At 39.0% G+C, this 12,505-nt stretch overlaps 1 protein-coding gene across 1 annotated transcript in view; it reads left to right on the top strand.

Annotated features, from left to right (window-relative positions):
• Positions 1 to 12,505, top strand: part of MEGF10 (multiple EGF like domains 10) — a 143,602-nt gene that overhangs the window by 96,537 nt on the left and 34,560 nt on the right. The window contains exons 10-13 of the mRNA XM_084629272.1: positions 536 to 710; positions 1,639 to 1,759; positions 4,845 to 5,008; positions 9,094 to 9,196. Of these exons, the coding sequence (XP_084485398.1) occupies positions 536 to 710; positions 1,639 to 1,759; positions 4,845 to 5,008; positions 9,094 to 9,196 (563 nt within the window). The remainder of the gene's footprint in view (positions 1 to 535; positions 711 to 1,638; positions 1,760 to 4,844; positions 5,009 to 9,093; positions 9,197 to 12,505) is intronic.

Genomic DNA, 12,505 nt, shown 5'->3' on the forward strand with positions numbered 1-12,505 from the left:
CATATTACTCCTTGAATGTTGCTTTATTAAAGAAACTCATCATCTTTCTCAGACAAAACGATTATATTTCTAAATGGGCTTTGTAAGAAAATAAGATGCTGATTTTAACCATTATTCGAAAAATAATGATGTTTTAGTTACAGCTGAATTACCAAGAAGCATAGATGGAAGCTTGAATTTTTCACCATTTAAATATTTTTAATGTCATGAAATTTATGGTCATGAAGGCTAACTGTAGTGTACTTAGGGTTTTTTTGACACAGAAATAGAAAAGATAGATCTTTTATTTTCAAACTAAATAAACACATAGATTTGTAAGTATGTGTCTTTATGTTGTATTATGTTACATTATACTAATTGTGTGTGTGTTGTGTATGTTTAGTTTGGGGAAAATATATATCTTTATACACAGTATATGAGATCCTTTAAACAACATATCTGTAACAGCATGTCGTTCTCTGAAAAAAAAATACATTGGGATCTTGGTGTCATATTTAGTCCCAAATTATTTATTCCTTTCATCTTCTTCTTCCAGCTGCCACCCTATGTCTGGAGAATGCTCCTGCAAGCCAGGCTGGTCTGGCCTCTACTGTAATGAGACATGTTCTCCTGGATTCTATGGTGAATCTTGTCAACAGATCTGCAGCTGCCAAAATGGTGCTGACTGTGATAGTGTGACTGGAAGATGCATCTGTGCCCCTGGATTTAAGGTAAATAATTCTGAAGTTCACAGTTTATTTTTTTCTTTTCCTGCCTTCAGTTAGGGCCCGATTCAGTGAAATGCTGAGTGTACTCCTTCCTGTGAGGTTAATGGGAGATCAAGACATTCAGCTTGTCACTTGTTGGGAGTCGCTTAGCTCCTTGTGGGACAGGCTCGTAAAGGAAAAAATTTGCATTTGGATCTCTTAAAAATAATGTAGTGATGAGAATGGAAAAGTGCTAATAAGGTATACATACCTACTACAACAGAAAGGAATTGGGGGAACTGTGACTGTTGCAGCACTAATCTGTGGATTTAAGTAACTATTTTATAGTAAAAATCTACAGTAAATACAGTTATTTCTACAAATCATGATACCTGATTTCAGTGGTTCTCACAGATGTTTGTTCTTATACAGAAATTTGATGATACTAAAAATGTAACCTTGAAGACGTATTATGGTACTTCTTTTCTTCTGTCAGTAATACTGTGTATAGTAGAAAAAGCACTTTAATCAAATGATATTTTTTGGAATATTGTATATGTCCAAATTGTTTTCTATTACATTACCATTTTACATTACACTTTGCTTTTGTAAATTGCTTCTTTGTACAGTAGTACTGAATATTGGGTTACCCAAGTGCTGGCAGGTATGTGACATGCTCTCCCACATCAACTAATGTAAAACAAATACTTATTGTAGATTTAAAGAGTATTAAGAGCCTTGCTTAATGCTTTCCTGTAAACCCAGGCTGACCTGATGACAGCCTAGAATGTGACATGGTCTGCACATTTTCTTATACAACAGTCAGTCTCTCAGAAAGGGGTAGACAGTCAGTTAAATCTAGGATTAGAGAAAGTGCTGGTGATATTTTATTGTTTGAACTGTCATTGATGTTTTGTCAAATAATTTTTTAATATATTTGTGTATGTTTTAGGATTCTGATTGTGCTACTCCTTGTCCTCCGGGAACCTATGGAGTAAACTGTTCTGCTGTGTGCGACTGCAAAAATCAAGCCGTCTGTTCTCCGGTGGATGGTTCTTGTACCTGCAAAGCAGGTCAGAGTACCTAACAAATTAGTCTCCCATCTCTGTAATCAGTCATCAGTATACGTTATTTATACACATCAAAATGAGCTTCTGAAATAGAGAAGAAGAAATTAAACTTAAACTAAACTTAAACTAAAAAAGAGCCAGGCACTAACTCCATAACAATGCTGGCTCCCTCCACTGCTCAGAAAGGTGACAAACGGAAAAATTATCTTCTCAGAGACAATTGTGGGCAGCTTGCCTTTGCCACCACTATTCTGCTTTGTATCCACATACCCTTCACATTGCTCTCTGTGCAGGTCACACTGGAGTTGTGGATGCGGGGGGGGAGGGGGGCGGGAATCACTAGTACCCACCCCAAGATAGGATGCTGCTCTCTTCTCTGGAGCTGCTGAGCATAAGTTGCTGTAGGTTTCCTTGTGAGTGTGTTACTTGTCAGCAGCCCTACTTGACTGTATACTTCTTTTCTACTTCCACTCCAAATCAGCATGAATCTGAACAAGCTCCAGGTCACTGCAGCCTCCATCCCACCATGGACACCTGATATTCTTCCTGCCCGTTCAACACCACTATCTATACCCCCAAAATCATCACCTCCACTTTGGCTCCCCCACACCTTTCCAGCTCAATCCTGTGTTCTCCAATCATTCTCTGACCCAGTCCCAACACTTACCCTACTCCCCTTCTCAGCGTCACCATCATTAGTGCGAGGTACTGCTCCTTCATTCCTCGGCACCCCCACTTTATCCCCACTCAGCTGGCTCTGCCTCCATCAGTATCACCCATCCCACTTTCTTTCATAACCCTCTACTTTGCTTGGCACTTTCTCCCTGTCAAATCTTCGATGTACCACCTGCGCCCCAGCTCACCTTCTCCCACAGCAGATGTTGGAGTGAACTTGCCTATATACGGCAGGGATTCAGACTGTTTGCAAATTCTCCAGCCATGTGTTCTGCAGATAGAAAGGAGCATGATAAGAACTTCATTTCCCATCTCCCATACAAGGTTCTGCAGCCTTGCCTCATGTCTCCATGTAGTTCCTGTCCAAAGGAATATTCAAGGTGAAGGCACATGTAAGGATATTTTCTTACACACAGAGAGCCTGAGGTTGTCCCCCATCATCTGCAGGTGGGGAAAACCTTAAAAGCAGGATAACCATCTTGGCTGTGCTCCTGGATTGGTCAGGGGAAATAGACAGGCCACAGAATGCTGAGCAGGGGGATCCTGCGCCTTGTATGTGCCATGGAGCTCTCCTCTAAAGTGCTTCTCTTCTTAGAAGCACAGGAAAGGGTCTTGGAGGTGTGGCAGAATCAGCAGGAAAGTGACTAGTTGATTTGCCGCTCCAGGGATTCGTAGGCCTAAATCCTCCATGTAGCAGGTGTGCTGGCATCCAAGCTACTATTGTAATCTATGTGCTGTAATAGTGGCAGTGGGCAGATTTGGACTTGCAGCTGCTCTTTGCCAAATGGCTGGATTGGGAGAAGTATTGCTTTCCTCAGATCCCTGCCCAAAGGTCATTTGCTTGGGCCTTGTGAGAATTGAACAGAAGGTAGAATTTTACCCAACATAATTAATACTAAGATGAAAAAATAACTGATTTAATTGTTTTACTAAGTATTAAACAGATACTTGTCACAGCAAAAATAGTGTTTGACACAACTGCTAAATAAGGTGAGGATCATATCTACCCCTCTTGCAATGTGTTAGCCCTTTATGGTATTTCTGAAGAGCTCTGGGTGAAATCCCATTGATTTCAGTGGGACCAGGATTTTACCCTCCATTTTCAAATATTCCATGTAATTACACATATTATTTCCCCCAAATTCCTCTACATTTTTTCATTAACAACCATGTTCTTGCCCAGCCCTGGTGATGGAGCAGGGAGCAAGACAGTGAGTCTGTGAAGGGGGGAGTGGGACAGATTTGTGGAGGGTGGGTCAGAGAGAGTTTGGGGAATATGACATACTAGAAACATTCCAAATTTTATTTGATTCTTCATGGAATTGTTTACTTTAATGATTCTTGCATTTTAGGAGGCAATGTAAGGAGTGAAGGGATAGAATACAAATCCTGAGAAGAGTATTGTAGGAAAATGTGTTTCCATATTTTAATTATTACAATGCAATATTTGCAACAAATATTTTTTCCTGAATGAAGCCCTTAGTTCTGCAGTAAGAAATCCAGAGCACAAGGGAGATTCATGACAACACGTGTTGTGAATAGCTTATTGATTAAATTCAGTACAGTTATTTTTACCCTCACTTACTGTAAACAGAGTATAGAAATAGAAACGTAACTTGTGTCACTGTCGATGATAGCATATGACTACTTGGCTGCTATATCCAATAGATGTACAGTAGCATGTTTTTAAAAGCTTTCTGCTTTTCTGCTTACTTCAGTGTGTACTTCCTGAGTCATTTTTCTGACTTAATCACTTAATGAAGCATCATTTTATAGGCATCTTCTAATTTATACTGGGGTTATTTTTAAATATTCAGAAGGAAGTGGGGAATCTCCTGAAGCATCTCATATCTGTCTTTGGAAAAACCCACCTTACATAATAACTCTTTCACTGATCTATTTTTTTTAACCTTTGTTTTTTTTTCTGCCAAGACCACTGTAATGCCTGCACCATAGCTCTGTCTGCACTGAATGTAGTCTGCAAAGAGCCCATCAGAAAGACTACTATAGAAGTAGCTATATGAGTAACTTTGTTTTTAAGAAGAACTGACCCTATTTTCTAAGGGACCCTATTTTCTTTTTTTATGCTGTCCCTTGCAAAATTCAAAATAGTTTAGTGCATTTCAGTGAGCATTCTCAAGGTGTCCTATTTTCCCTTCAGATGTACTATTAATTGCTTTCATATGTTGACACCCATCTATAATGTGTGCTGTGCACAGCTGTTACAGGTGCACAAGGACACCTCTGTTTGAACTTGAGCAAGGCCTCAGTTGGGAGGACTAATACTCTCTCATAGGCTACATGGTCATCCTTGCTGCTGTGCATCACTGAGAGATTCCAGAAGAGGAACCTCCCAGCAACGGAAGAGAAACATGTTCTTGTTTAATATGACACTTCATTTTTGTTGTGGCAGGTTGGCATGGTGTGGATTGTTCAATAAACTGTCCCAGTGGTACATGGGGTTTTGGCTGTAATTTAACTTGCCAGTGCCTTAACGGAGGGGCTTGCAATGCTCTGGATGGAACCTGTACCTGTGCTCCAGGTTGGAGAGGGGAAAAATGTGAACTCACTTGCCAGGTAATTAAAATTCACTCAATGATGAGCTATAGGGGTTCTGTTATAAGTGGTCTAATCCTGCAAAACTTCCAACTGAGAGTATTTCTACTGAGTACAGTGGGGCTCCTCAGCTGCATATATGAATGTACAATACTTTTTTGTGCCTTCATATTGAAAATTTTACTCCAGATGTTTCACTGACTGTTTCAGAACTTGTTTAAAAGCTTAGTTAGAGACAAATTCTGCTCTTAGTTACAATAAACCAGGAGTCACCCAAACTATTTCAATGACGATATTTCAAAATGAGCATGTAAACAAAAAATATAACCTCTAATTAACAAAAATTACTCTGAATATAAGAATGTGTTTATCTAGGTTAGTTTGTCTTCCAGCATGAAAATAAAACCAAAATGAAAATCTTTCTCTCTCCTTCAACCAGATGTACATAATCTTTTGTTGTAGTAACTTGTCTTCCTCTGCTTCAGGGCTTTGTCTGCTACTTCCAATATTTAAGCAATCTCTCAGGGAACCACAAAAAAATCTGGGTTTTAACAGAGGAAACTTTATAATTAAGATAGAACAAAGTTTTACTCAAGATCTTTGGGGGTACTGTGAGTCAGACACTTCAGACAGGAGAATGCCTAGTAAAGGTGGTGGTCTCTTCATTAAGCTTTACTGCATCTAATTTCTTCCAGCCTGTTGACCCACACCCTTATGCTTCCCCAATTCTATCTCCATCTCTTCTTTATTTGCTTCCAGAGACCTGCAAATCTGTTTGTCTCTTCTCTCTTTTTCTTCTACAGACTCTCCCTCTGGTACAATTGTTTTTCTAGAGTGGGCTAGAAAACTGAGATTTTCCCCAGGAACATTTTAGTAGGAAAATCCCCTTTTGAAATTTTCCCATTGGGAAATTTCAGTTTTCTCACAGGCAATGTATAAAATGTGGGAAAGTAGTTCCCTATTGACCTTTCTCACTGTTCCCCAGTTTTTTCAGCTGGGAAAGAGCAAAAAAATGGGAGCTAAATAAATTATGTTTCACTTTTAGAAGTAACACTTTCAATTTTAAGGGTTAAGAGTTAAAAGTGCAAGTGTTACTTTGTCTTTGAAAGTGTTAATTTCAGAGGGAAAGTAACACTTTCACATTTGACATTAAGTGCTAAGATGTTACTACTGGCAAATGGGAAACCATCAGATATTGACGTGGTGGGGGAAATTCACAATTTCAGAATGAAAACATGGGAATCTTTTTTAAAGAATTGTTTTTTCTCTGCTTTTTTTTTTGTTTCAAATACATTTCAGAATGAAAAAAAATCATCCAAAAGTTGTTTCCAATGAAATCTTGTCTTCCAATGAAAATAAAATGTTTTGTGAAGACAACTCTCTTCTGGAGTTATGGATAAAGAGAAGCTTTGGGTTAATTCAGTTACAGATGAATTATTTGAATTTCACATGACCCCTGTAAATTCCCCACCCCGCCACTTCCACATCTATGTGTTTTGCTTAGTTCCATTATTTTCAATGAGATGGCAGTGTGAACAGCTGGATTACAACATGTCTAACAGCCGAACCTATGCTACTTCATTGGGTCTGGACTATGCAGCTCTCGGAGCAATCAGGAGTTAAATATTGGGGAGACTGTTTTGCTTTTAATTAATTTTCTCCACAAAGTAACAATATAATATAACTTATACTAAAATGAAAACACATTCTGTACAAACAGAAAACTGATAGGGTACTAACAATATAAGCACATACAATGCTTCCAACAAAAATATGAATTAAGCTCCTAGAAAACAGGTTCAGATTTCTTTAAAACAACCTTGTCTATTTGATTTTGCAAGATGCTGAATGCCCTCAACTTGCATTGGCTTGCATTAGCACCTTCCAATATTGTCTCCTTAAGAGAAAGCTGCTCTTTCGAGGCTGCTAATCCACAGCAGTCCACTATTTTCAGCAAAATGACACCTACAAATACTAACCTTTATCAAATGCTTTTTCCATCTCAAAATTCCATAACATGAGAATAAAAAAAAACTAATTTGAATGTAAGTCTCTACATATGTCTTATCTCTAAGCATAGAGAGATAAAGTGTGTGAGGTAATATCTTTTATTGGACTTCTGTTGAAGAGAGAGACAAGGTTTTGCACTTACACTTAGATCATCTTCTCTAAGCCTGCTGTTTAAATTATAAAATCTTCAAAACAGGGACTGTGTTGAGTACAACGTTGAAAATTAACAAACTAATATTATGAAATACACATCATTTATCCATTAGAGTTTCCATCCATAAATATTTCCCCTCTACTTTTATTATGTGAGAGATGTTTTTGCCAACAAGAAAGTAAATTAGTTATTTGGATCCACTTTAATGTACACATTCATTATTAAATTGATCCTCCTGACTAATACTTTCTCCCAAAAACCACAGATCAGAGGAAGTGCATATGACATAATGTTGTTGTTTTTTTGCCCATATCTCCAACAGTTATTAAACTTGAATCTAGACCCCATTAGTTTTCCTGTGTCCAGTGTGATCTGGGGAAAAAATATTTTATTATTTCAGCCACCATTTCAGGCTGTATACTTAGGCTGGTCATTCCAGTGAGCATAGGACACATCTTTTTACTAAAATTACAGCTCATATTAAAAGTAAGTGAGTTTGCAGTCTTATTTCTGCTATGTCTTATTACAAATTACCCCCTTTCCAGAATATATTTGAGGATTTTCTTTCTTCACAAATCTGATTATATGCAAAAGAAGTACTTTCCTTAATCTCTTCTTCTCCCTTACATTAAAATGGATTATTGAGATAAGTAAGACACTGCTTATTCTTGAGTCGTGTGCAGGGCAGTGTTGTTCTGTTTTGGAATTGAAAGACTGGTAGTTAAATGGCCAAATCCTGTGGAACTCTTTTCTAATGTAGGCATGAGTATCAGGAAACAGCAGATGAAACTTGATTTAGGCTGCATTTCAAGTTCTAATGTTATTATGACAATATGTTTAGCCTTGGTATTTAAATTATCCCACTGTACTAGCTTTTTAAATGGTGCTGTGTGTATTTCTTTTCTTGTTTTCTTTTATGCAGGTGGTGCCAGGCACATAAGTGTGATTATACTACCTATTCTGCCTTATATTTCATTTTGGTTCCAACCCCTTTTTCTATAGTTGCATATTACTGCTAAACTTTTCTTTCTTCTGGGAGGTTGAACCTAGTGGTTTTCCTTGGTGCAGTTTCTTGAGTTGGCTTGATGGGGAATTGTCTCTAAAATCAGTTTACCTTCTCCTACTTAACAGAAACTAAATGCAGTTAGAATTGGGATTCCAAAATCCAATGGAAGTCATCTGAATTGCATTGGGGAAACTTAGAGGAGAATTTGACCCCTTATGTCAAATCCATCATATACCAGCTTTCCATCAGTCCACAGAAATGCTACCACACTAAAAAATAATATTACATAATTGTCCCATTTCCTTTTGTGAACAGTAAGCATCCTTCCCCTTGTCAGGTTGCATTTACTGTAATGCAAAAGAAGGGAATTTTAATAAAAAGAAAGTGAGGCTGTTTGTGCTTGTTTATAAAACATGTATATGTAAAATTCAGTCCTAGTGTCACAGCACGCTAAAAGTTGTGCTTCCATACTTCTACTTTCTACTGAGTTCATTATAAAAGTCTGGCACTAAGTGGCATCCTTCTTGGCAATCTTAATAGAGAGGTCAAAGACTGAGTCGGGATGGAAACTGAATTACTCCCTCCTTCAAGGTCTCTCCAGGTTTCAGGTCAGGTTTGAGGGCCATTAGAGGGACATTGCAAGGAAGCTGCAGTGCCGCTGTTAACCTTGCAATAACTGTTTTGCAAAAAGAGTTGTCTGTCTGGGATCTGTCAAAAGCATTTAATTAACTTTTTTTTCTTACCCCTGGCAATAAAAGAATAAAACCACAGACTTTGATTTATTGAAAGCCAGAAAGGTGTTTTACCTTAATTAAGCTGATTAAAGTATAAAAAGGGAAGATTGTTGCTGCTTGAGAGAGGACTGATCAGAACTTGTTCTCCTCTAGCTCTCTTTTTTAGCTCTCATGGTTTCAGCTATGTTTTTTGTTCTGACAGGATGGCACATATGGAATGGACTGTGCTGAACGCTGTGACTGCAGCCATGCAGATGGCTGTCATCCAACCACTGGTTACTGTCGCTGTCTCCCTGGATGGTCAGGTAAAGTAAAGATTAGTATGAGGGTTAAAAAAATTATGACAACCTAAATAAGGTGGGACCCAATCATTCCTTTTGCTCTGGTGGGCAGAGAAGATCCAGACTGGTAGTTTCTAGGATGGGAAGTACAGGAAGATGGGAATGCCACCTCCATGGCATGTGTTCCCTTTCATGTGATCCTTGGAATGTGGAGCTCCCTGGGATCTGGGCTCTGCATACATTTGAGAGTGGAAGGGGGAAGTCACAAAATGCAGCCAACCTCCACACCATGGTCCCTTCAAGAGATGGTCAGTAATTGTGTGGATATCTAAGATAATACTGACAGAAAAAGCCTTGATTTCAGACCCACACCTGCACCACCCCCAAGGAGACTTTCTAACATGCAAGCACCAGGCAGCCAGCCAGTGGGATCATGGCTTCTGCAGAAGCTGTGTTGTCAGTAGAACTGGCTGAAATTTTTTGCACGCAAAGTTTTTCTGATGAAAAATAAGCTTTAAAAAAGCTGAAATTTTGGTAACATTTCTGCAACATTTGTACTGATTTTTTATTTAATTTTTTTGTCAAAAATGTATTTTAAATTGTTACTGAACACTTATTTGCAGAAAAATATTTTCAGTAAATGAAAATGTTCATTATTTTTAACATGATTTTGATTTTAAAAAATTGATGATAAAAATGTTGTGGAAACTTGCAAAAAACAAACAACTGGGTCCATTTCAAACACTGTGAAACAGAAGAGGTTTAGAAATTTTTTATGAGACTCTTGTTCCATTTTTTCTACCAGCTGTGCAGTAACGCCTCACTTAATGTCATCCTGGTTAATGTTGTTTCGTTGTTACGGCCCTGATCTATTAGAGAACATACTCATTTATAGTTGCGCAATGTTTCCTTATAATGTTGTTTGGCCATGCAGGCTTGCAACCAGGGTTGGGCTGGCAACCCCCATCAGCTCCCCTCCACCACCATCCCCAGTGCCTCCCACCCCCCGGCGGCCTTGTGGAACAGCAACTCCCTGCTTCCTCCCGCGCCTCTTGCCCGTAGCAACCAGCTGTTTTGCGGGTGTTCGGGAGGCTCTGGGGGGACTGGGGAGCAGTGAGGATGCAGCACTTGACAAGATATATCATATTTTCCTGCTCACAGAAAGTTTGCAAAAAGACTGATTTCCTCAAACATAAGCACTATTTGAATTTACTTGGTTTATTTTATAAGTTTGTTTTTTAACTCTGTAGATAGATCACAGACATTTCAATGTAGGTATTTGATACTCAATATTTGCAATTCATGTTTTGGTTAGCTGTTGAAATTGGTTATAACTTGCATTATATCGTTTCTGTTCTCTGATCGGTTACATTTAGTTCTTACAGTCAGGAGAGGCACTGACAAAGCCAGTGAGGCTTTGATTCTTGCAGAGAGAGAGAAGGGAATGAGCAAGGATTCATAGACCTTGCCTGAACGATCATTCCAATGTGTGTGATAGTGCCGGGGCGGGGGGGAGGGGGACAAAAATAGGATACTGTACGATTTATTGACTGGCTGAAGAGCTTAAATTAATTTTCACTTGTCACGTTCATACAAAATAACTTTTTGCACAAAAATTCTCATATTGTGTGTGCGGTTCCTGATTGTGAGCATGAGTGTTCAGGGTTGGTGCATGTAATCGGATGTCTTCACAAATTGTGCAGGCATAAGTAGGAAGACCAACTGAAAATTTGTCCATTAGTCTCTTAATCTGGAGGCAAATAGTCATAAAGGCCAACATCATTTTATAAAACTTAAAAGGAAACTTAAAAAATATAACACATTTGTTGTAATGACTTTAGTAGAATCATGACAAGCTTTTTTGTAACGGGTCTTCCCATAAAAATATATTAGAGACTTGAGAATTATAAACAGAATATTCTAAACTAGGTTGTGGCCAAAACTCTTAAACATAGCACAAGTCTCCAGTCCTATTTGAAGCCAGTTACTGAAAAGAGGGCAGTGACTATGCATATTTGCTTCTTTCAAAGTTAATTTGCTTTTTATACTTAAGGATGAGAAACATTTACCAAAAAAAAAAAAAAAAGCCTCACACGTGATTATGAGTGAAATTGAGTCTTCCTGACAATGTCATCTTGGCAGTGTGTGTAAGAGAGACTAGTTTCAACATGTCAAGGTGTCTAGACATACAGTATCTTATAAACAAGAAGTTTTCTTATACTGTCTGAAAAAATCCTCCACCCACACACCATGGGTCAGACTGACAGCCATGAGGCAGCCACACTTATTTATGAATGTACTTATATTTAGAATGGAAAAAAAAAGACTACTTTAGAAGGAGGTTCTAAAATAGCTGTGCCATAGATTCACATTTTAGTGATGACATTTTGACTGTTGGGAGTAAACAGACTAATAGTGGTGAGGATAGCTTTTGTTATAACAGCAATTTAAACAGATCGGTCGTGTATGAAAAATTAATGGAGATACTGAAACTCAACAACATAAGAAGATTAGATTTTTAAAATGTGTCCCAAATGTATTTGGAGATCATTGAGCTGGTATATGCTAGAATTAAAAACTCCAAATTCTGTAGTTTACAGAGATATCAGACCTGATCCTTCTTCCATTGAGGTCAAGGAGAAATGTACAAGTGGAAGGGACCCCGAGAGGTCATCAAGTCCAGCTGCTTGAAGTGAGGCAGGACCTAGTAAACCTAGACCATCCCTGGCAGATGTTTGTCCAAGCTGTTCTTAAAAACCTTCAATGATGGGGATTCCACAACCTCCCTTAGAAGCCTGTTACAGAGCTTAATTACTCTTAGAGTTAAAAAGGTTTTCTGAATATCTAACCCAGAGATCCCCAATCAGTGGGGCATGCCCCCGGTAGGGTGGCGCAGAGGACATTTGGAGGGGCACGGGGGGCAAGAAGGGGGTGCCATCCAGCTCCACTCCTGGCCCCAGCCCCTACCATGGCTGCCGGCCCCATGCCTGGGGTCTTGGGTGCCAGCCCTGCTTCTGGGGCTCCGCTCCTGGCCATGGCTGCCAGCCCCGTGCCCAGGGATTTGGCTGCCGGCCCCATCACCAGGGTTGGTTTGGCATGATTTGTTCTTGATAAATCTATGCTAGCTAATTCTTATAACCCTATTATCCTCTAGGTGCTTACAAATTGATTAATAATTTGTTCCAGTATCTTGCCCGGTATTGAAGTTAGGCTGACTGGTCTGTAATTCACTGGGCCCTCTTAGGGTACGTCTACACTGCAATTAAACATCTGTGCCTGGCCCATGTCAGCCAACTCAGGCTCATGGAGCTCAGGCTACAGAACTGTAAAATA

This window comes from Lepidochelys olivacea, assembly GCF_965140295.1.
Source record: "Lepidochelys olivacea isolate rLepOli2 genome assembly, chromosome: 5".
NCBI classification, from domain to species: domain Eukaryota; kingdom Metazoa; phylum Chordata; order Testudines; family Cheloniidae; genus Lepidochelys; species Lepidochelys olivacea.